The sequence below is a fragment of the Vespula pensylvanica genome, chromosome 14 (assembly GCF_014466175.1).
Source record: "Vespula pensylvanica isolate Volc-1 chromosome 14, ASM1446617v1, whole genome shotgun sequence".
NCBI classification, from domain to species: domain Eukaryota; kingdom Metazoa; phylum Arthropoda; class Insecta; order Hymenoptera; family Vespidae; genus Vespula; species Vespula pensylvanica.
The window spans coordinates 3,817,920-3,843,892 of NC_057698.1; the positions used below are offsets into that span (position 1 = coordinate 3,817,920).

A 25,973-nucleotide genomic window follows, 5' to 3' on the forward strand; every position below is an offset into this window, starting at 1 on the left:
TAACGACGAGCCTCTATTTTTAAACCTTTCCTCTCGCTTATTTTCGAATCGAACGGACGAAAAGGAGCATAGTAGTTCTTTTCTCGGGAGCACACGTGGAAGATTTAAAAAAGAAAGAAAGAGGCGAGCAACACAAAACGAATGTATTTTCTTATAAATATGTCCTTCGATTGTTCCATCGTCTTAATTTTTATTTTAATTATAATTACTTTACTTTTCCTCTATCCCTTTTTGTATGCTTTTTTTTCTTTTTTATTGAAAAACAGAAAAAAAAAAGATCCTTTTAGATTAAGCTCGACGGATTACAAAGCTTGTCACGTCATTATTATATGCATTTTAATTTAAAATCTATCTATACGAGACGGAAGACGGAAATTAATACTGCTTGGTTAGTAAAAGTTTTGTACAAATTTCTACGATGAACGCAAATAACGAACTATATCAACTTGAAGTTTTCTTTTTACTCTTTCGCTTTTCTCCTTTCTCTTTTCTCAATTCTTTTTTCTACCTTTCTCTAATACCTTTTCGAACAAATCGAAGCGTGTATGAAAAACCTTTCTTTCTTTCTTTCTTTCTTTCTTTCTTTCTTTACATTTTTCTTTTTTCTTTTTCCTTTTTATGTATTTATTTATTTACTTCTTTTTTTTCTCTTTTTTCATCCTCTCACTTTTCCTCTCTCTTATAAATACCCTTCGCTCTCATCGGCAGGTGCAACGAATATAAAATGTATTTATTTATAAGGATTACGATGAAACAAAAACGACGAGTAAAAGATATGAAATACTTGTCTTTAAACGTCCTCAATTTGTTTTTGTTTCGTTTTCTTTTCCCCCTTCTTTTCTTTTTTCTTCTTTTCTCCTTTTTTCTCCAATAAAACAACAAAAAAATTCTTTTCCGCATCCTGCCGTTGAGAGAATCGTTCATTTTTATTTTTATAATTATTAATTTTTTAATTTTTTTCTGTTTTTTTTTTCTTTTTTTTTTTTCTTTTTCCTTTATATTCCTGTAAGAAGTAAACGACACGAACGTAGATTGAAACAACTCGCGGACACAATCCGTGCTTAGCTCACATAGATTTGAATTTATACAAATTTGAATTCTTAATGAGAATAAGAGAATATACAAAAGTGTTTTTAACGGTATCTACAGACGATAGAACGTCGATGCACCTGATTCATCTTTCTTAATTCCATTTCGTCGAATGGTTTCCTCACAAATATTATCGTATCACGCAATTATCAATTAGATTTCATACGTACGATTTCATAATTATACAAACTCGAACGCTTTCAAAATGAAACGAATCTTCGACGTTCGATCTTTCTATTATAATACGTTGCTTCGTTAGATAAATTCTTATCGATATCGTATTAGTTCGAATATTTTCCAATAAAATTTGTACAGAACAATCGATTCTATATTAATCGAATTAAAAACAAGAACATTGATGTCCTAAAATCTCAACGATTATCGTTAACGTTACAGTTAGAATAAATTATCATGATTTATTTATCACAACGTATATGATAATTATTTATTATTACAATCTACGATAATTAATTATTATCACAACACATATAATTACGATTATTAGAATTCAATATTAAATAATTCATTTTAAACTTCAAATCAAATCAAATTCTAACGATATAATTATGATACAAATCAAAAATTCTAACGTAACGATCATCGTCGACGATTCAAATCATATTTTCATAAAACAATTACAACATAATCGTTTCTTATAATCTGTATCGAACAATCTCTTTCTCTCTCTCTCTCTCTCTCTCTCTCTCTCTCTCTCTCTCTCTCTCTCTCTCTCTCTCTCTCTCTCTCTCTCTCTCTCTCTCTCTCTCTCTTTCTCTTTCTTTTTCTCCTTTTGGATTATTTATAAAAAATCAGACGTATACACAGACGAAGAAAGAGAGAGAGAGAGAGAGAGAGAGAGAGAGAGAGAGAGAGAGAAAGAGAGAGAGCAAAAGAGAAAGAGAGACAGAGAGAGGGAGAATTTAATTCAATTCGATGATGACACCTCTCTAATATTATATTTTTATTCTTGCCTCCATCACTGCACTTCAACCGCACAAATTATGCAACCACAAACACAAACACAAACACAAATACACAAAGAGAAAGAAACTTCGTCGTCGAAATTAGTCGTCTTCGTTCACGTGAAAGGTGCTTTACCAACGAAATGAGTATACCTGCTACAGGCAGCATAACCCTCTTCTTCTGAAAGAATCGAAAGGTTCGAACGTTGTCGTTGATGTTGCGATTTTTTCGAGATCTTCTTATTGCCGTTGCCGCAGTCCAACGCGAAACGCAATTCGTTTGCCATTTCGTAGCACATTGATTTCTGAAATATCGATACATTTTTATGTATGTATATATAGACAAACGAATTGGAATAAGCTTGCGTTTTGAATTGCTTTAAGAAAAAAAAAAAAAAAAAAAAAAAGAAAAGAAAAAAGGAAGAAGAACAAACAATATTATTACAAAATCATTTTCGTGCTAGAGATAGCGAGACAAGTAAATAATCGTACATGCAAAATATCGATAAATAAATGAATAAATATATATATATATATATTATATTTATCAAAAAAGACAATACATAATCGATATTCGATGTATCGCGAAAGAAGTAAATACTTAGACAGTCGATCCATGGATGAAAAGAAGGCAGCGTATCGTGCAGAGCCTTTATTTATACTGAAATAAAAGAAAAAAAAAAAAAAAAAAAAGAGAGAGAAAAAAAGGAAAGAAGATACTCGATGCAAAATCGTTGTCAATCAAATGCTAAGATGAAGGAACTTAAAAGAAATAAAGTTAATCGATCGATCATCAATCGTACAGTATTATAAATTAAATGCAAACACGAAGCGAAGCACATCCCTCGTACATGCATGAAAATCTAAATCATTATACATAATCAGCATCCTCCTGAAAATATAGAGAAATAGAGAAGAATTATTTTCACGTGTTTCCTTTTTCTTTATCTTTTCTTTTTTCTTTTTTTTTTTTCTTTCTTTCTTTCTTTCTTTCTTTCTTTCTTTCCAATGACTAAAAGAAAAGAAGACGAAGTAATGCGATAGACAAAAGAGATGCAGACAGCGAGCGACACACAGCCCACAAAAGGATTAATTTACTAATACATGTAAATTGGCTCACCTCCTGCGAATCCGTGACGAAAGAGGGAGGCAAGAAACATTGCGACACAACTAACAATGTCATACTAAACTTTAACACGGGTTCGTTCCCATGTTATTCCAACTACCACCACCACCATCATCACCATCATCACCATCATCATCATCGTCATCGTCATCGTTATCGTCATCGTTATCATCATCGTCATCGTCGCCATAATCACATCAATGTAATAATCATCGTCGACCCAACGCTTACATCTACTTTTGCTATACCGAATTGATTTTAATTACAATATTCGTATAATACAACGTACGAGATTCGAGACATTAATTATACTGTCTATTTTATCGATTAAACGGATTTCCTCGGAATCCGTGAGCTTCTTCTTCTCTATTATCATCCTTCTCTCTTTCTCCCATTTCCCTCTCCCCACCCTACAAACCCGATCCTCCCTTCCACGAAAAATTCGATCGTTCGACTATCCTTTTTTTTATTTTATTCTTTAGCCTTTTCTTTCTCCCACCCCTATCTTCGACGAGAAGCGGACGGACTCCCACGAATTACAGCAATAGGCCCGTTATAATACTACACGTTATTTACAATAAAACGCTTCGTAATCTGACGCTATACATTCACTATCTAATTGGTATAAAATCGTGATTGTTCCTTAATTACTTATACTCGCGCCCCAATCCCCTTATCCCACCCCACGGCCCACAAGAAAAAAATAGGAGAAGAATAATCGGAAAAAAATGAGAATTCTTTGCGCGACAGACGATGCTCTCTTTCCTTTTCTTTTCTTTTCTTTTCTTTTCTTTTCTTTTCTTTCCATTTCTTTTCTCGCCCTGGTATCCTGAATCATCGTGTTCTTTCTTTTTCTTTTTTTTTCTTTTTTTGGACATTTGTTGCAATATTTTTTTATATATTTTTTTTTTTCTTTTATTTATTTCTATCTTAAGAAGGAAACGTTATTTTTATCGATCGCATTGGCAGACTTTCTCGACTCGACCACTGCGAGGTTTTCATTCATAGTCTTTGACTCTTTGACTCTTTTATTATATTATGTAATTTCTAAATGTTTCTTCTGTTTTTGCTTCTGTTTCTGTTCTCGTTTTATTTTGTTTTGTTTTGTTTGAATTTTTTATTTATGTATTTATTGTTTGTTCGTTCGCTTGTTTGTTTGTATATTTGTTTGTTTGTTTGTTTGTTTGTTTGTTTGTTTGTTTATTTTTGTGATATGAACAATGTGTGTATTTACGTGCGTTTACGTATATGAGCGAGACGCAAACGCGATTGACCTTTCCAATTTTGAGTTCAGGTTCGAAGGACCAACCGAAACTCGACTTCGCCAGCCTGTTTGCCAACGATGCGTCCCTCCACTCGATTAACCCTTTCGAGGTCAAGCTCGAGAGTACAACTATTTGCTTTTCCCCTCGACAATGGCCTGTCATACACACATACACATATACACGCATACACACGTCCACGCACAGGCGCACGCGCACGTGCGCGCGCTTGTTTGACCAGTGGGAAAACGATTTGTCGTCGGCTACCCTCAAAAAGGTGTCAATTCTGTTGGCCACGAAGCTGGAAAAGGTTTCGAGAAGAATTTCGAGAGATTGAATTTGAAATCGATTGTTCATCGTCGAGCCTTATTTTTTCTTTTTTACTTTTGACTTTTTCTACGAATCAATTTTTTCTCTTTCTTTTCTCGTTTTCTTTTTGTTTCTTTTTCTTTCTTTCTTTTTTTTTTTTTTTTTTTTTTTATTTCTTTTTAATATTATATCCTCTCAAGAACAAGTTAGATTATAGACCATCGTTCGAACGTTTACCCTCGAAAGTTGGCACGATAAACTTTCAACTTTAAAACGGAAGTTTCGAGAGTTACGAAAGTATCAAACGAAAACTTTTCGGTGGATGATCGAAGAGATAAAAATTATAATCGTCGAGAGATATAGCAAGAAATCGAGACTTTCTAATTTTCTTTTCTTTTCTTTTCTTTTTCTTTAAGTTTTTCTTTTCCCTCCATCGATCGCTTTCGAACGGAGAGACGATCAATTTTGAAGGCCATTGATATTAAATATTAAAAATCTATACAGATTACATTATTGAAAAATTGGAAAGGTCGAGGCTGCTTGCTTCTTCTCTCGATTATTTCGTTTCTTCGATTGGTATGTCGTTTATACACGATTCTCGGTCACTCATGATGGAGTTCTTCCTTAGGTCCATCGAACTCGGGTCGGATACACTTAGTTGTACCGGCTCGGGCTTAGGAATCTGTTTTTGAAGCGTGGCGAATAGCATTGCTCGCTAGTGCAGATCAGTAAAACCTTCGCAGATCGGTTTCCCCGATGATTTCTGCTTCTAAAACAGAACACCAAAATGCCCGTGTAAGAACAATAGTGTCACTTTAATAGTTCACCACAATTAAACTCCAATTTTATTTCAGGGCTAACGAGACAGAGAGAAAGGCACGAAACGTGTTAGAGATCTATTATCTCTTTCAACTAAGTACATATATCGCGATGTTTAAAGTTCTAATAATATTGAAAAATTCTAATAAAATCCGATTAGATATATATATATATATATATATACACATACATATATATTATATTATCTATACATTATGTATATATTATATATTATACATTTATGTATGTATATTATATTATATTATATATGTATATATCTATCTATTTCTAACTATAATAACAATAAATGTTATTTTTAACTCTTTGTCCTTTAGAAAATGATTACAAAAATAATTACGAACGCGACAGAACGTATATATCGACGTTAATACTGTTTCCTTTCTAGTACGAATAACATAGAAAGCCGATTAACGTCCGCAGCTTTTGGAAAGGACTAAAATTCCTCATAGGTTCACGAAGAGGAGGTCCCAGACACCAAACTGGATAGGGCACAGCAATACTCTGCGTTTGTTGACTCGTGGAATTGTTTGCTCTTGAAGATGCACAGGGTCACCGATGCAAAGCTGCATATCCGTATTTGTGGACGGGCTCTCAAATAGTTGCCTGTTTGCTTACCACTCGAATCTACGCAAACAGTGACTGGTCCGGATCCATATAATAGACGTGCGACGCGAGTCCACGATTCCTCCATGAGTTTTCATTCGAGTTCATGTATCTCTAAGTTAGCCCTTTTGTATCTGTACGCTGTTAATTCTATTCTGGTCTTTGGCTGTTCGTATTTCCATCAAAACGCTTGTATTATATTACGAATAATATGCTATTGCGGTCTAAAGTTTCTCTAAACTTTCAAAGCCACAATTAAATACAATTTCACGTGTAGAAAGTACTTCGATAAATTCTACGTAATGAAAACTTTGAAATTCGTCGAATGGAAATTGAAAACTATTGACAAATAAATGATTATTAAATGATCAAAGAAGTTTAAATCTTCAATGGACAATGTCAACGATCGATCAAGATACCTATCTATAGAAATCTCTATAGAAGATATACATTGTATAATATCAATGACAGATTGCTGTGCCATCCAGCGGTGGAATATCGAATTAAATAATAACGTCTAGCTCCTCGTACTAGGCATTATTCTTACAGACGTGTATAAGGAGACATTCAAACATTTCGGTCGACATTGTCAAACGAAAACTACAATGTACTATCATAATTATATTATGCGCAAGTTACTAAAAACAAAAGAAAAAGAAAAAAAGAAAAATAGAGAGAAAAGAAAAGAAAAGAAAAAAAGAAAAACAAATAAGAAGATAAAGAAAAAGAAAAAGAAAAGAAATTATAAACCATTTCGCAGCCTCTCTCTCTCTCTCTCTCTCTCTCTCTCTCTCTCTCCTTTCTCTTTCTCTCTATCCTTCTCTCCTTTCATCCCCTTTCTAAAATTTCAATCACGGTCCGTTGTTTTATCGATCGAATATCCACGTTCCTCTCTCTCTCTCTCTCTTTCTCTCTTACTCTTACTCTTGAAGGAAATTATGACGACAGCCGGTTACGGATCAGACCCGAGTAGTCTTGTAGTTGCACTGGGACCATTAAAGAGAAACTCCACCATCGTGCGAACATCAACTGATGTATTCGCGTGGTATGTCGGGATAGATCGCGTCCGGATCGAGATGCGTGTTTGCAGAGTTGACTTCCGGCGCGATCGCGCCCTCCTCCACGTGCTATCTGACGACACTCACCCGTTCCTCGATCGCGACCTTCCTGCTCTTCCAGACGAACTCGCAGACTGCTATTACACAGGCAACGCCCATGCCACCCATCAGAACAACGAATACGCCACCAACATTCGCTAGACCCAACTCGTTCGCTGCTGAACTGCTCTTTGACGTGTCGTCCTAAAAGAATCATCATTTTGTTGTTTTCTTCTTGTTCCTCTCTCTCTCTCTCTCTCTCTCTCTCTCTCTCTCTCTCTCTCTCTCTCTCTCTTTCTCTCTCTTTTTCTCTTTGAATATCGATAATTCTATTGACACGGTATATTTTACACAGTGTACCAATGTAAATAAGTACACATATAAAATGGTTACACGATTTTATCAATGTACGAAATTTTGCTTAATATTTATCAATGTTTTATTTTCGATCAACATTCAACGTTTCTTGTTTAATATTCAATATGTAATATTCATCATTTAATATTCAATATTTAATACTTAATATTCAATGTTTCTGAATTAATAATTTCTTCGTTGAAATAAAAAAAAAAAAAAAAAAAAAGAATTAATCGATTAATTAATTATTTATTTATGTCAATGATCTCCCTTTGGAAATTAAATAAATAATCCGATTAAGTGTTCAAATCAAAATAGATAAAGATCACCTGTCACACGGGCGATTTTCAGAGATTGAGGAAACTTCCAAAAGCCGAGAAACCACGATCTAACACGAGAAACAAGACTAGGGGTATAAGTAAAAGACGACTTGACAAGTTTATAAAGTAATCTCTTTCTCTCTTCGAACGTCTTAGAAACTAGAAAATACGTAAGAGAAAGAAAGAGAGAGAGAGAGAGAGAGAGAGAGAGAGAGAGAGAACGAGAGAAAGATAGAGAAGGATAAGTAACATTGGAGAAACGAAGATGACTAGATAAGGAGCGGAAGTATCGCAAGTAAGAAGTTTGCTTATGTGCCTTATTGGCTGTATTAGTGTGGAAAATGGTTCTTCATGAAAATAAGAGAGGAAGCAAGGAAATTCTCCCTCTCTTTCCCTCTTCCTCTCTCTCTCTCTCTCTCTCTCTCTCTCTCTCTCTCTCTTTCTTTCCCTTTCTCTCTAAAACTATACTCGTATATATACATGTGTATATATGTATACATATATATATATATATATACACATATATGTATCTCCTCACCCTGCAGGATCCACCTCCACGTTTCTCCTTCCACCATCGAGTCTTCAGTAAGTGCAGCTTCCCTTCTTCTTGAAGTTTCAGTATGGCTCCGCTTATAGCCGTCCTGTACGGCGAATCTGAAGTTCCAAGGTCGTTTTAAAGAATTCACTCGTTTCAAAGCCTCAAAGACCCCCTCCCCTGTTTCGAAGAACCCTGAACAACCCTGAACTTTCTACTATACCATTCTTTCTCTTTCCCTCCCTCCCTCTCTCTCTCTCTCTCTCTCTCTCTCTTTCTTTCTCACACTCTCTTCATCTATCTATGTACTCGCCTTTTATCGTATAGTACGAAGACAAAAGTTTCGGAAAGTGTTTCGTCCTCGTAGCAGTTTATCGTTCCCTGAGCTAAGCTGTACGAACATTTCGTGTTTCGTGTTTCGCGTTCATGCTAGCTACGCTTCGATAAACATCCACCGTTAGGATCGTTACCATTATCACGGTCGTTGTTACTATACTATTTCGTAGTAGGTTGCGCGTCACAGAGATGCCGGAGGAATATAATTTCGTCGTAACGGTGTATAGTAAAACTGAGTTCTGCTTTAACTCCTTACATCCTCCGTCTCTCTCTCTCTCTCTCTCTCTCTCTCTCTCTCTCTCTCTCTCTCTCTCTTTCTTTCCCTGTATTCCACCCAATATGGGAAAATTTTACGCCTACAGGCTTTGCAATGCCATAGTTGTCGACTTTGCGTTTGATGATAAACGTCGCTGTGTAGTTTACTTCCTAGGCGCGCAACTTTATCTAACAAACTTTAACTAACTACGACTTCATATTTCTTCATATTTTTTATTTATTTGTTAATTCTCTCTCACGTATACACGATATGTATTTATATCACTCTAATACGTAATATCTTTGTTCTTTCTATTCTCTCAAAGATTACGATACATTTCCCGATGATCTCGAAATCGAATTCGATGATCGAATTTTGTTCCGAAAGAATTTCTTGTTTTGTTTCGTTACGTATAATAATATATTTTTACAAAAGTTTTTAAAAAACCATCTATTGTACTCGTACTTATTCTCTTTAAGAAAAAAAAAAAAAAAAAAAAAAAAAAAAAAAACAAATTTAATTTAATCTGAATAAGATATCTAATTAGAATAACACGAGTGGAAGTATTTATGTTAGACTGATTTCTTGGTAGAATTAGATAACTTCTAGTCCGTCTCTTTCTCTCTCTCTCCCTTTCTGTTTTGCATTTGAGGAAACGACGAGCACACCTGTTTGCTCGCGTCGCCTCGTTAAAATGTATGCGAGCTATTTCCCGTGCTAGTAACTTAACACTTACTTGGTGGCATGGCTATGCCATATCCTTTCGAGTCCAAGAGACCGCCGACTTGAGTTAGGTCGCAGTTCCTCTCGATTACGTATTCAATGGAAGTGGATTCCATTAGGAATGCGTAGCTTCCCTTTCCCTTGATCACTCGATCTACGCCCTCGACGTTGCTCGATGTAAATACCGTCGGCTTCGCCGAATCCATGAAGGACCACATGCGCTGATACGTCGAGAAATTGGAATCCTGCCGATGGAATTCGATGATTTAGCACGTATACAGGTATATCTATGTTACTGTTAAGTAACTGTTCGTAATAGATCGATAGATTGATCGATATCGTATCGTTCGATTTTCCTATGAATCACGAAAGATTGCACTTCACGATTTCTCTCTGCTCTATTCTGCATACCTATCATCGATACCTGCTCTGATATTATCAGAATGATCCTGCACTATTTCTAAAGAATTTCCTACCTGATGAAACTTCGAATTCCTATTATTGAGTTTTATTCGAATTTCGTAAGAATCTTTTTTTTTTTTTTTCTTTTTCTTCTTCTTCTTCTTCTTCTTTTTTTTTTAGATATTAATGCATTGTATCTCAGATCGGAGAAAATGAATCCGAGATGGATATTGTTTTTAAAAATAAGTATTTTATATCTAAATAATATCATACGGGTATTTTAATAGATACTTAAGTTAATGGTTGAAAAAGATATCATGTTTGCATTTTTGGATCATTTTTAAAAGAGAAAAAGAATAGAGAGAGAAAGAGAGAAAATGAAGCATAATTCCTCTTCTTCTTTCTTCCTTCGTTAAGTAAACAACTTATGTGTTACATTTAATTTAATTAAAATAATCCATGTATATCATTATCCTTAAAGTATTTCAAACAAGATAACTTCGTAAAAAAGAAAATATTTTACTTACAATTAGCTTACTTTATAATTTCTCTCTCTCTCTCTTTTTTCTTTTCTTTATTTTCAATATATTCACGTAATTGAAAATTATTCCATTTACGGAATATACAATTCCCCTCTTTTCCCCATGTTCCAATTCATTCTCGAATCCTGCGATTTTCTAATTTACTCCTTTTTTTTCTCTTTCTTTTCTCTTTTTTTCCTGTCTTTTTTATTTTTTTTATTTTTTTTCATTTTTATTACCCTTTCGATTCGCCACAAAAGAAGGAATTTGTTCGTAACGTATTTCCGATCGGTCTCTCTTTCTCTCTCGAGCGTTTAATCATCCACCGATAACGATTCTCATGGAATTTCAATCGAGCCTTTCCCTTCGAGACTGCCAATTAATTGGATTACGCTCGAATGCGTCGACATTCGTCGTTTAGTTAACGAGAAACGTGAAAAGCAAAAGAAAATGTCGGCTACGTGCTTGGAAAAGATGAATGAAAAATTCTCAAGATCCGTCTTCTTTTATTATTATTATTTTTTTTTTTTTTCTTTTCTTTTTCTTAATAACTTACCCTGAAAAAGGCAGCAGTGCTGCCGCCCTTCAAGGCGCCGTATTTTATCTTTGTTTGTTTTGCAAGATCTTCGGCGCTCTCGATCGGCGAATCCATTCTCTCGACGGTAAGAAATGCAGCAAGATTTGCAGTATACGACGATATCATGATAAGTGTGAAGAACCACCACATACCGGCTACCATACGTGTTGATACGGCCCTGTGAATAAAAATTCAACGGAGTATCGGGAACTTTACGACAAGGGTTGCTGACTTCATGTAATCGAGTAGAAGTTTATATATATATATATATACGTGTGTGTGTGTGCGTGTATGTGTGAAAAGGGGAAGGTGAATATAAAAAACGTTCGTGCGTGTTTTCTCTTTTAAAAATTTACATGCGAAAGAGTTGCGTATCGATAAACGCTATATCGGCCATATAAAATTCCTACTTTTTTTCTTTTTATTTATTTTTTTTTCTTTTTTCCTCTATGGAAACTATCTATCGGTATCTCAGTGCCGACGTTCTCTTTTTCTTTCTTTCATTATTTTCTTCCTTATCGGTATTTTTTTCGAGAACACTGGCATGCAAAAAAAGAAAAAGCTTTATAAATATTCAAATAAACAAAAAAACAGAAAGATCCTCTTCCCCTGTCTCTCTCTCTCTCTCTCTCTCTCTCTCTCTCTCTCTCCCTCTCTCTCTTTCTCTCTAATTTTTTTATACCTTTATAAATATATAGATACGTCTACAAAAAAGCCAAACTCTTATCGATGCATACGTTATAACATATCACGTGGTACATTTCATGCATAAATGATTTTCCATCTACGAGCTTTACAGACTAAACCAAACGAAAAATCGAACATTTTTTCGTTTTTCTCTCTTTTCCTTTTTATTTCTCTTTTTTCTCTTCATTCTCAACATTCTCCATGCTTTCTCTATCTACTAATGTGCATTCTGTTGGAAAATGGTAATTTTCCATTTTTCTTCTCTTTTTTTTCTTCTTTCTCTTTCTCCTTTTCCTTTTCCAAACGAATGAATAAGGTTTTGATGAATTTAAGGTACCAAGGTTAGAGTGCGAAACGATAATAAATGAGGCGAACAAACTACGATGATCATTAGTATTGATCTTCATTTTCGTTTATTGACAAATTGATCCTTAAATGTAAATATGTGAGATGTGAATTATGATTATTGAATATTATTAAATCTTTCTTTTTATGTACGTGTCTACATATATATATATATATATATATATATATATATATATATATCTGTGTGTGTGTGAGTATGTATAATCCTTCAAGCTCTCCAATTTTCATTTTTTTTTTCCTATAACGGGCTTCATACCTGGGTACCTTAACATTTTCTCGCTTGCATGCACATGCCGATTTTCTGTCAGCGTTCTCTGATTGGTCCCCTCGTCTCTCGATTTTGGTTTCTGGACGGACAACAGGACCATAATAAACAGGATTTAATTATCTCTCTTTCTCTCTCTCTTTCTTTCTCTCATTCTTTCTCTCTTTTTCTTTCTCTCACACACCCAGACATAGACACATACACACGCAGATACATTCTCGAGAACTCAGTTACTGGAAGAACAGGATTCGCTTTGCATGGAAATCAAATTAACGTGTTCCCTACATTTTTTTCACGGTCGTTAAATTTTCACGTTCAAACCCTTCCATTTGTTCTTCTTTTTCTCTCTCTCTCTCTCTCACACACACGTATAAACATACACTCATATTCTCTTTCTCTCTCTTATTCTCCTCCACTTTCTCTCTCTCTCTCTCGTATATTTTTTTCTTTTGCCAAGCACGAAGTAAAATGTAAAAGTACGTCTATTATGTAAGCGAGGGTCTAGCAGTTCCGACAAGAAGGTACACACTTAGGAATACTGAATAATTTCAACGTGAAAAGTGTTGGTCTACTTTCTCTCAGTATCCTCGAGAATTCGGTCTACCGATCTCACGTGTAGTAGGTAGATAACAGATTTGAAAAAAAAAGAGAAAAAAAAAGGAAAGAAGAAAAAAAACAAGGACATAGGTATTCGTCGATCTAGAACTTTTCTTTGGAATATACGATCGATCTTTATATGAGGATGATTAAAGGATTGACAAATAGATAGCGGCTGAACGAGAAACGGCGGGTTGAAGCGTTAGCAAAAGCACTTAATGATCGCGTTTAATGTAGGCAATCTGTTGCAGCAAGCCTACGATATAGCATACACTATCGCGTTCGATTATAACATATCTAAAATATTATGAAACGATAAACGATAAGCTTTTTCACTTTTGACAAGTTCCTCTTAGAATTTATTTGAAATAAGGAAAACATAAAAAAAAAGAAGAAGAAAGAATAAGAAAAAAGAAAAACAACAAAACAATCTTGTTCTTCGGTCAAGTCCGCCTCTATCGATCGATTTAGACGAACTGCTTTTCCCATGTGAAATGAAAATTAACAAAATTCATCTTCCTCCGTGCTTCTTCGTTGACTTACTTCGGCGCTATATCAGAGCCTTGCTGCATGAGCGAGCCTATGGTGAACCAGAGCGAGTTCATCAGGGTGAACTCATTTTCGAGGACCTCGGACTGCCCGTTGCACGGATGGGGATTCTCCCACTCGTAGGGGCTGAACCTGCGGACACGTGAAAGGAAAAGGGACGGGGTTAGATCGATGGAACCTTTTTTCTAATGATTTGTTTTTGTTTGTTTTTCTTTTCTTTATTTTTTCTCTCTTTTTCTCTCTCTCTCTCTCTCTCTCTCTCTCTCTCTCTCTATCTCTCTCACACACACATACGCATACACGGGCAAACAGACAGACATACTTTCCCTTTCATTCTTTAGCTTCTTCTTTATCCTTCTGTCACGTAATTATTTCGACGAATATAGTGTTTGTCCTCGATCGCTCACAATAATACCATTAATTTTCTCTCCTGGATTTTTTTTTCTCTCTCTTAATACTCCGACAAAAGAAATTCCGATCACAATTTTATTTCGGAAAGGTTCAACTTTCTTTCTGAATTTTATTTCTTTAATCGTGCGTTCTTATACAAAGAAGTGCTATCTCTTCGGTCATTGCTTGTATTCGTTCGACTTATTCTTCTTTCCTTTTCTCTTTTGCTCCTTTTTTCTTTTTCCTCGTTTTATTTTATTAACCTGAAATTTTCCTTCGAACGATAAAAAGGAAAAACATTGTAAAGTATAAACTCGAAATAAAAAGGCGCGTGATCTCTCGCGAATAATTGATTTCGTATGTACGTACGTACGATGACAAAAATATGAATTCTATAGAAGTTAGAAAAGTTCAAATAGAAAAGGAACAACTTTTTCTTACACATGGAGAACGTGAATAAGAATCTATATAAACTTTTTTAAATCTGATCAAACTCTGCGATTCGTACGGGGCGCAAACTCTTGAAAACTTTTCGGCGAAGATAAAAAATATAAGGGCCGTGTTTGTTCCCATAAAAAAAATTTTGTCTTTCATTTTATGATGTCATATTCCAAAGTATATATAAAAAATAAAAAGAGAGAAAGAGAGAGAAGGAGAGAGAGAGAGAGAGAGAGAGAGAGAGACTAATCTCTTCCTTCTCTCTCTCTCTCTCTCTCTCTCTCTATCTCTCTCTCTCTTTCCTCTCTATCTCTCTCTCTTTCTGTATCCCTTTAAAATCGAATGATAATGCGATATAAAATTTGTAGATGATACAATTGGATCGTTTTTGGAGAAAGGAAGACGAGAGATCAATTCTTTTTTAACGACTTATCGTCAAATATTTTCAACACTCATGCAAAATTTCCACGTCTATAAATCAACGAGACAAAAGTAAGAATAAATTTATTAATCTTTGCGTTTCGAATAAAGAGAAAACAAAAAAAGAGGGAAAGAACAAACATAAGATAAATTGAAAAAGTAGTGATAATACTAGAAACGAATTAAAAAGGATCTACGAAGCAGAAATCCTTGCAAGATAGACAAATAGATAGATAGATAGATAGATAGATAGATAGATACACATAAAAACTTACACACGCGGGCGAACGTACGCGCACATACACACATAATGCACACACACATACACACACACACGCGCGTATACACAGGGAGACATACACCTCTGTGATGAGAGAGCTTACTTAGGCAGAATATCGCAACCCTGCCGCATTAACGATCCAATGGTGAACCAGAGGCAGTTGAGTAGCTTGAACCGATTTTCCAGATGATCCGGGTTTTTGTTGCATGGATGAGGATTGTACCACTCGTACGGTGTGAATCTAAACGCATCAACCATCAGAGATGATGCAAATAGCTTCAACTCTTTACTGACCTTTACTTAAACTCGTCACTGACCGACCATTTCGCTTTACAAATATCTCCGAGAAATGAGAGTTTCTAACTCTTACGATCCCAATTAAAGTCCAATTAAAGTTACGTTAATTGGCATCTCGTTAAAAGAACTCTTATATATCTAAATGTGCATATATATATATATATATATATATATATATATATATATATATGTTTTTCTGTCCCTCTCTCTCTCTCTCTTTCTCTCTTTCTATTTCTCTCTCTTTTTTCTCTCTATCTCTATCACTCTTTCTCTCTTTCTCTCTCTCTCTCTCTCTCTCTCTCTCTCTTTCTTTCGCTCTCATTCTCCCTTCTTTATGGGTACACATATGATCAAAGTTATTTAACGCATAAAGCATTTGTACTTGCCTTGCTAGAATAAACAACAAAACGGACACCCCTAGATAAGCTGTGGCCATGTAAATCCAAACGTCAAGGCTTAATGGACTGAGAAACGAGAAGAGATTCGGTGGTTGCTTTATCGGCTTACGATAAAGTATGCTTATCCCTGAAAATTTAAACGAATTTTCTACTAAGCATTTAAAAAAAGTCTTTTAATCAACAAAAACATTTGGTCTGCTTAAGAAACAATTACAATTTTGTATTTTGAAATATTCAACTTATACATACATAGATATCGAACTATTTTATAATACCTCAATAGAATATTAAACCTTTAACGATCTAATTTCTTTAAAATGACAAGAATAAATAATTAACATAATAAATATTTCCTTTCTTTATATATATATATATATATATATATATATATATATATACGATATTTAATGATATAAATTAATTAGAATGTAGACAAAAGGTATCGAAATTATTTTCAAGAGAATCTTCTCGATATTATAACTTACTTAAAATAATAAAAAAAAAAAATGTTAATGATTAATTAAACTCACCTAAATTCATAAAAGGCATCGTAAAATCAACTGCCTGTTCACGGTCGTAAGTAATGGTTAAATCAGCGATGGCGAGGTCGGCCTTTTGGTCTAGAAGCTCCTTCATCATCCCATCCCATTCCTTGGTCTGCTTATTGTACGAACCGTAACGGCCATCCGGCACTAGTCTGAAGGTATAATTGAAGCCGAGGATTCGCGATATCTCGTAAATCAAGTCGACGCTGTATCCCTCGAATTGCGCATTTCCGGTAAGCTTCTCGCTCGAATCCTTCCGCATACAGTATGGAGCACTCTGTAGGTTAACGAGCATACGTAACGATTACTCAAATTTCTCTAAAATAAGCGAAAGATTATTAAATTATTTCTTTCTATTAAATAAACGTGAACAATTTACGATTCGAATATTTTAATTATCAATCCTTTTCTTGTTTCATTCAATAATCATTATATGCTTATAAAAACTATTTAATAGCGCTATCAATTTATATGTAAATGGTTGGACGAATAAGAAATTTTTTTATAATAAATTGATGCTTATCCGTCAGTTAATTCGATATCTTTGAAATAATGAATAAATACGTATTCTATCAAGTTGATCCATAAATACTTTTATAAATGAGAAATTTGTTATAATTGAGTAACACTTGTTTATTAATCATATAAAGAATAAATAATGCTCATGCGATTAATTCAATTTAATAGAAATATTGCAATTTCATAATAGAAAACTTGCGATTTATGTAATATTTTGTCTCTTTTTCTTTTCTTTTGAAAAGATAAAATAATACAAATTTTCGGTAATAGAATCTATCGTAACTCGTGATTTATTCAATATTTTATCTTCTTTTTTCCTTTTTGTTTGAATAGATAAAATAATATAAATTTTCGGTAAAAGAAGAAAATCTGTATGTTTCTAACGTATATCATGAGAATATTAAGCCGCTGGTTAACTTAACGTAAAGCGTGAAATTGCGAAATTCTACGAACCAGAATGACAGAAGGAATTTACTAACGAACGATATAAGATTACGAATATCCGAGTAACTTCGAAGCAAAGCGAGTTATGCCTCCTTATCTTCGGAATTGTTCCCCGTACGTCGAAGATACGAATATGCGAGAGTAAAAGGGAGAAGAGCTAAACTTTCACAGATAACGGAGACGTAAAATCGTAAGGGGAAAAAATATGAAAGAGGGATGACCGTGATTTTATCGACATGGAAAAACACGAAACGAGCACATTGAATTTTCTCTCTTTCTCTTTCTCTCTCTCTGTCTCTCTCTGCCTATACGTAAATGTATATATATATATATGTACATATATATGTGTGTGTATACACATAAACATTACAAAATCTTTTTTTACTCATATTTTTCTTAATAAAGAATTTAAATTTATATTTTGCATGAAACGTAATTTCATTAAAATATGATTACTTTCTCTCATTATTTAGTTAATTATAATTTTATATTTATATATAATAAATTTACTTTTTTTCTCGGTAAAGCCGAAGAGAATAAAAAAAAAAAAGAAAAAACAAAGAAAGAAAGAATAATTAAGTTGCCCTTTACAAGATTATTACGAAGGAATATAAAATGAAATTCGACAGGCATACAAATGAGAGTAGTTCGTAACGCGTTTTATGTGAATAACCTTGTACATTGCCATATATATATATATATATATATATATATATATATATATATATATATTTATATATATATGTGCTCTATAAAATATCCAAGGAATTCGTTTTGCAGCTCTACTCGGTTACTGCTGCGTGCTTTGAAAGACGAAACGCTGGAATGTAGTTAAAACCGAGTCATCGTACGCTTTATATGTTCACTAACGCGACCGTGTTATACGTCTTCGAGAGTGAAAAACATATTACATGTGTACATAGTATGTATGTATGTATGTATGTATATGTGCACATGAGAAAGAAAGAGAAAGAGAGAAAGGGAAAAAGCTTACAACTGACAATGGAAGGCTTCCAGAGTTTATTACGTTCGTAAAGAAAATCGTATTCTCGTTCTTATCTCTTTGAACTCTCAATTAGTTTAAACAAATTACGACGATATTTGGAACAAATATTTTAACGCTTTTGATTGCAAAAGGGAACGTCAAAAGTTTTGTAATTTTTACTTGTTTGTTTGCTTTTTTTCTTTTGTCTATTTTTTTTTTATTCTTTGTTTTTTCTTTCTTTCTTTTTCTTCCTTCGAACGTATTTTTTTTTTAGATAAATGTTTTTAAGCTCTTATTACAGATGCTATTACGTGATGAAGATATCGAGTTTCGTATAAACCGTAAGGCATTTTCTCGCTAAACTTCGCGGCTTTGCACTTTCACGGAAACTTGCCGTATTTTGCCGTGAGTTTCTCTACGGTTAATACATTAGCGAGTACATTATGTGTCGCCGCAATTAGCGCGAGAATAAGTAATGCGCCTAGAGAGCTTCGCGAAAACTTCAATTAAGTCGACCTCCTGTACACCCTCTTTGCTCAATCTTTCATTCGTACGGGTAAAAAATGAGAGTGGAAAAGAAAAGGGGTTACTTGCTTTTGCGTTTGCTTTGGATTAATTGCATTCTGTGTTATTAATGAAAAAGAGAAATTTGTATTAATTACACGTAATCATTCGCGACGTTAATTTTCTCTAAGAAGCTTCATTTTTTAATCACTATTATGTTCTGCGTCATTAATTTATAAATGAAATTTGTAATAATTATTATTGCATTACTGATCGTAATATAATTCAGACGAATTAGTTTTTATCGCTTGATTAAAATTAAAAATAAAAGTAAAAATGGATAAAAGATATGTATAATAATGACGAGGGAGGTGGAATTTCTTTTTGCTTCTTAATAAAAATATAAAATAAAAAATATATAAAAAAGAGAAAAAGAATCAAGAAACAAAAAGATAAAGGAAGAATATAAATAGACTCACCAATATCGTTGTCACGATGAAAGTTTTGTTCTGTAAATTTTCGACGATTTGCGTATAAACGTCCCCGTAGCTTCTCGTAAAATTTATACCCTTGGTGCTGTTCCACGTACCGATTTTTTTCAAACCATCCTTATTATTAAGTTCAATAATATCAAGAATGAAATCCGAACGGAATCCTTGATGATCGAATTTGATGATACCGGTTAAACCGGTCATTTCGACCTGCAAACAAATGATTCTTAATTATTTATCATAAGAAATATCTACGTTAACGTAATATTTCATGAAAACTCATTTCTATACGTTAACAGGAAGGAGAAAGACACCTTTATAATCAACAGAAACCACAACAGAGACACGTAGTGAACGACACTGAGTTGCTAATTATCGAACATGTTGATTACAATCGCCGAATCATGAATATTAGTTGTTTGACTACTCGAACGTTTCGAAGTAACAAGTCTATAATGGCGTTCAATAACTTTAACTGTACTAATATATGAACATTGCAATCGTAAAAAAATATTATTAAGATACTATATTAAAGGAAATCTTCCTATCGCGAAAATAATTTAAACGTCTTTTAAAATTTGATTTTATTCAAAATAATTAAATGATATTATTGATTTCTTTTATTTATAACGATAATTTTACACGTATATTTTACGTGTTAATGACAAGTATTATAATGGATCGGACATCGCAGAAATAATTCCTATATAGGATCTGCATGATTATAGAAACCAGTTGAGATCAAACTGAACGGTAGATCTCGAATTGGTGTGGCTGATATAAGCGTTGTAGGCAGTGGACAGGTTTCAACGGTGCAAAACCACAAGCGACAATTTGTCAAGGGAGTACGACGGCTTCGTTTAAACGGGAGTAACTTTCCATTGTTCTGTTGAACAATCGCTCCATGTTCCTGTTGTACAGTGAAAGAGAGACAGAGACAGAGAGAGAGAGAGAGAGAGAGAGAGAATGAATAAAGGTGTAGGGACGTATGATAAAGGGTGAAAAGGAAGAGAGAGAGAGAGAGAGAGAGAGAGAGAGAGAGAGAGAGAGAGAGAGAGAGAGTGCATAGATCCGTTGTTATGTTCACACTCTCTAAGCCACACTATAGTTATCATGCACATGGCATCCATTGCCTACATACACACGCTCTAATGAGTTAGATTAGGCATATCCTTGTATATACATAATGGCTGATTACATTATAGAGAACCTATCGAACGATCAATAATCATAATTTCAGAAAATGAATTTCATTCTATTTCAAAATATATTCTACTCTCTGAAATATTCTTTTCGTCGTTTCTCTTCGAGATTGTATCTATAATTTATATTGCAATTTTGTTTTTTTTTTTGTCTAAAAAAATATTTAAAAATATATTTTGAGATGCTTCGAAGGAATGAGGATAATGAATCTTTCGACTGATAATAATTATAATTATTTATGACATAGAGGCAAGAACAAATGTACTTACGATTTTCATGTAATTAATTAGAGAATATCCATGAGGCCAGGTGTCAGTGGATTCGCAGGAAAGTGGTTTAATGTCGATCTGTTGAGAAGTATCCAGATCATGTAATGCCTTTGCAAAAAGATGTACGGCATCGTACATCAAAGAGGTTTCAGTCTGAAAAATTTGAGATCACGGATTAATGAACGAAAAAAGAATGTAAAAGCAATATGAAGTTAATGGAAATAATAATAATAATAATAATAACAATAATAATAATAATAATAATAATAATAATAATAATAATAATAATAATAATAATAATAATAATAAAGATAAAAAGAGAAAGGAAAAAAAAAGAAGAGAAAATCAAAAACAAGAAACGAGTTTGAAAATACACGAGATGAAATATTCGTCTTTATGAGATGGCAACAAATCTGCTTTCCTTTCCGATGGAATTTCACGACTGGTTGATGTCTCCAACTTCCGGTTCATCATATTTTGTAACTCGCGTTATATGTTAGTGGCTGCTGTAAAAAAGCGATATCGCGTCGTATATATTGCTTGGGTGGACGTAAATACATACATATATATATACATACATATATACATACGTACATATATATATATATATATATATATATATATATATATATATGAGCCAACATTCGGGAGAGCCAATATCCTTACATGGTTTTACGAGCCCTCGTCGACACGAACGAGAACTATTTACGAAGTAAAGTCGATATACTCGGATCCGAACACGCGTTAACAAACACGCGACTGATTTACTTCGTATTCTGTTCTATGGGTTTTGTCAAAAGAAAATATTATTAATATAAATTATAATCACGTAGTTATAAAAAGTCGTAATCCTAATGATTTGATTATTTTCACGTTATCCGACTTATCAAGAAATCTTTACAACAATTATTACAATATTTGTTATCAATGATGTAACGTTTATCGATCAATCAATGACTTTGTTAATTTCGATTTTAGCTTGCTCGTAAGTCAAAAGCTTTTATACTGATATAATAATGTTTATAAATCAATTTAATCGTACCAGTGAACAAATTTCTATATAATAATAATTCTAATAAAATAATAATAACTTAAATTTAATCTAGAGAGAAAGAGATGGAGAATTTTCTGACAAAGAAAATAGTTATTAAAGGAAATAAAAAAGAGAAAAAGAAAGAAATGGAGAAAGGAAGAAACAAGAAATAATTTCGAACAAATGAAAATATAAATTTTCACTTTATCCTCATCTTCTTTGGAAAATTGATCGTATCGATCAATTATGATCGTTTAAAAGCAATATTCGGGAAGAAGGGAAATGTACGATCGTAATATCGTGCAATTTGATGTTATCGAGTAACGAGTATGTACGTACACTTTCGATATCCATTTCCATTGGCGCCCGTATGGCTATCTATTTGAATGGAGGACTTGCTTGATGATCGAAATCGAACACGCTCAGACTGCTAATAATTCACTAACAATGAAACAATTAGATGCATATTCAAGCACTGTACATGACGCCAATGATTGTATGGATATCGAGAGGAAATTTATGTCTTTTCTTACCTTTATGCACGTCAGGTTGTTCTATAGTAACCGAACATGTAACAGAAAGAAAAAAGAAAAATTATTTAAATGACATTTTCAAGAAAAAAAAAAAAAAATTGAAAAAATATGAAATTTTTCATGAAAAATTATTAGATAACTATAGACGTAAATATCGCTAGATATTATCGAAATCGATCACTCGGTATATTCGTCAAAGTTTACTCGGGCTTTATTAACTTAAAAAAAAAAGGAAGAAAACATCATGATATCATAAAAGTATAATTAATTTAACCGAGAGATCAAAGTTCAAAGTGTCTTGTCATTTTCTCGGTCTAATCAAAAATAAACTTTTCTCTTTTGTTATTATTGAACGATTTATTAACAGCCAAGGCAACAAACAACGAGCTTCATTATCCAGGTTTCTAACTTTTTCATTATAATTATTGCTGTGACGTTAACGAGCATAACTTTTTTAAATTTAATAATTATGACGATATTAATGTCGAAAAAAAGTGTTGTTGCTTTGGACGTTTTTGATGGACGCTTGGACGATAACGTTCGCTCGATTTGACACGTTGAATTATTTCCGATGAGAATTGGAATAAAAATTAAAAAGCATGTTGGACATTCAGTGTCCTCTTACAAAACGATGTAACGAAAATTTTCCCGTTATATTTCCTGCCTGTCGATAACAACGACTCATCCAGAGTTCCATCCGTAATTGAATCAATATATTGGTGAGTCATTCGATGTGATCGAGATAATTAGTTTGGCTCTATCTACTATCTTTCTCTCTCTCTCTCTCTCTCTCTCTCTCTCTCTCTCTCTCTCTCTCTCTCTCTCTCTCTCTTATCTCCATCATTTCTTTTCTTTTATTTTTTGTCTCCTTGATAATTACGTCACTAATACTACTTGAGTTCATTCGTAATTCTACGTTGCAATAATGATTTGTAGATACATAAATAACACAGTTTCTCTCTCTCTCTCTCTCTCTCTCTTTCTCTCTCCCTCTCTCTCTCTCTCTCTCTCTCTCTCTCTCTCTCTCTCTCTCTCTTTCAATTAAATCTACGTTAATGTAAAATTATTAATCATAGTTAAATTTATTCAAATCAAATGTCAAAGATTTTGAATACAAAAAGCGGAAACTGAAATTAATGAACACGTAATAAATAAATGTTCGTCCAAATCTAAAAAAGAAAAAAAGAGGAAATGATAATTATTAACGTAATTCAATTAAAATGCAACACCGTAGAGTAAGAGCCTCGATAATGCATTTTACGATGAAAGAAACACGTGACGTTCGAGTAATCGATAATTGGCTTTGTAAAATTAAATGTAATTATATTATCTGTTCGAGACAATAAGCTAAAAGGCATTAGTATTTCGGCAAAAAGATAAATACAATTTTGAATATGTTAAATGAGTACTTTGCGAGTAAAAATTTAATAGCTACAATAATTTAATACGAGAGAAATTATATATATATATATATATATATATATATATATATATATATATGTATAATGTTTGTGATAATAAATAAATCAAAAAGGATTTCAAACTTTCTAACAAAGTATTATATTTTCAATAACAACATCTTCGTTTATTCATATAATCGATTCAACCTACACACGTCATCTCTGTTTTATCGATTATCTCGTTGGTTATGAAGGAAGTTGGATCTGAGATTTATTTCACCATAGACCCTCTTGCATATGGTACGCGCATAACTTCGACGGCGATGCTTTATCCTCTCGTAATAATCTTATAAATTCCACGATGCGTTGTACCGCGTGCTTCCGTGGACGCGCCATGTTCGAGAAATATTATCGCATGGCGCTTGATCGTCTCGATATTGATCTGAACCGGTGCCAAGTGATTCGAGACGATCGTCGTGATATCGTCGACGACATATATATCGTTATATGTCATATATAAAAAAGAGAAAGAAAGAGAGAGTCAGAGAGAGAGAGAGAGAGAGAGAGAGAGAGAGAGAGAGAGAGAGAGAGAGAGAGAGAGAGAGAGAGAGAGAAAAGAAAATATATAAAATGTAGAATTCATCGTTCTAATTATTTCTGCTTATCAGTAATATTATTTATCTATATTGCTTAAGTTTATTATCGTTTATTATCGTTTCAATAGTATTTTATTTCTTTCTTTTTTTTTTTTTTTTTTTTAATAAATGTTTTAAAACTTATTTGAATTAAAAAAAGGATAAGAGAGAAATATTTTTTCAAATAAATACAAATTTGTCGAACGAGTATTGTTATAGTCGATAGTAGTTGAATTGTTTTATATGAACATTTGCAAAATTTATATAGAGTAAGTCAAATGATAAATGACAAATATTATGACGTTATATAATCATCTTAGGAAAATAATCTTTTCGATTTATCGTAACAAATGATTAAGAGAAAATAAAAAGAAATTAAATAGTATAACGATAAGAGATTCTAATGGAAACTGCAATTTTCACTATCCGACGGAGACAGAGTGATCGTTTCAACGCTTTCATCCACGTTTATCCTTTCCCAAAAGATAGATGGTCCTCTACTTCTATAGATCTTTCGTGTCTATCGAAGCTACCCATAACCTTTACCACATACGAGACTCTTCGCAATAAGTCCCATTCACATCGTCCCAGCATTTCACTGATATCCTCAAGTAAAACGAGATTTATCTTAATCACGATGTCAATATAGTATTACAGAAAATCCGTTTTCGTCTTTGATATACATACATACATACGAATATTATGTATATATATATATATATATATTTCTCTGTCTCTTTCTCTCTACTTTGAGAAAGTATAACTAATGTTCAGTCATCTTGAAAATGTCAAGGATCTATTGGGAATTAAGCAAAATCGTTCTCAAAGAGTAAATTCGAGGGAATCTTGAAATCAGGATCGTCCAAAAATCTTAAAGCTTATATATATACATACATACATATATATATATATATATATATATATATATATATATATATGTTATGTGTGTGTGTGTAAGTATGTACCTCGATCTTCCATCCCTCAATAAGCACAGTCGTTTTCATCACATTATGAACAGGTCAGAGATCAAACGAGCAAACGTGGCTTTCCCTGGAAAGCAAGGAACGAACGAAAGGTAAAAGGGGGAAAAGAAAAAAGAAATAGAAAGAAAAAGAGAAAGAAGAAGGATGAAGGAAAGAAGGAAGAGCAAAAGGCAAAGTGTCCCCATGATACTATGTGGTATTCTCCCTTAGGGCAACACTTCATTACCCGTTACTTCCAGTGCTATCTATTTGCCTCTTCCTTTTTAAAACTAGTCTTTGGAATCCAACATTTTCCATCTCGCTAACGTTTCTGATCAAATAAAAACCTGATGAAAGCTAATAGATTTTTTCATTCGTAATATTATGAAGCATTTCATTATATTTTCAAGTACAATAAAGTTGATATATTTCTTCGTATCTGAGACGA

General features: G+C 33.3%; 1 protein-coding gene across 8 annotated transcripts in view; it reads right to left on the minus strand.

Moving 5' to 3' along the window:
- Positions 1-1,948: 1,948 nt before the first annotated feature.
- Positions 1,949-25,973, minus strand: part of LOC122634340 (glutamate receptor ionotropic, kainate 2) — a 216,425-nt gene continuing 192,400 nt past the window's right edge. The window contains exons 8-19 of one of the 8 annotated variants that reach the window (XM_043823187.1): positions 22,529-22,549; positions 20,963-21,115; positions 19,479-19,700; positions 16,533-16,824; positions 15,991-16,129; positions 15,411-15,548; positions 13,774-13,911; positions 11,295-11,493; positions 9,829-10,060; positions 8,504-8,619; positions 7,337-7,492; positions 1,949-2,356 (exon numbers count right to left, since the gene is read on the minus strand). In XM_043823187.1, the coding sequence (XP_043679122.1) occupies positions 2,168-2,356; positions 7,337-7,492; positions 8,504-8,619; positions 9,829-10,060; positions 11,295-11,493; positions 13,774-13,911; positions 15,411-15,548; positions 15,991-16,129; positions 16,533-16,824; positions 19,479-19,700; positions 20,963-21,115; positions 22,529-22,549 (1,995 nt within the window). In that variant the 3' untranslated portion in view covers positions 1,949-2,167. Of the gene's footprint in view, positions 2,357-4,280; positions 5,518-7,115; positions 7,493-8,503; positions 8,620-9,828; positions 10,061-11,294; positions 11,494-12,624; positions 12,716-13,773; positions 13,912-15,410; positions 15,549-15,990; positions 16,130-16,532; positions 16,825-19,478; positions 19,701-20,962; positions 21,116-22,528; positions 22,550-25,973 lie in introns of those variants that run through there. The other 7 variants (XR_006328365.1, XM_043823191.1, XM_043823188.1 and 4 more) reach the window with 7 other exon arrangements.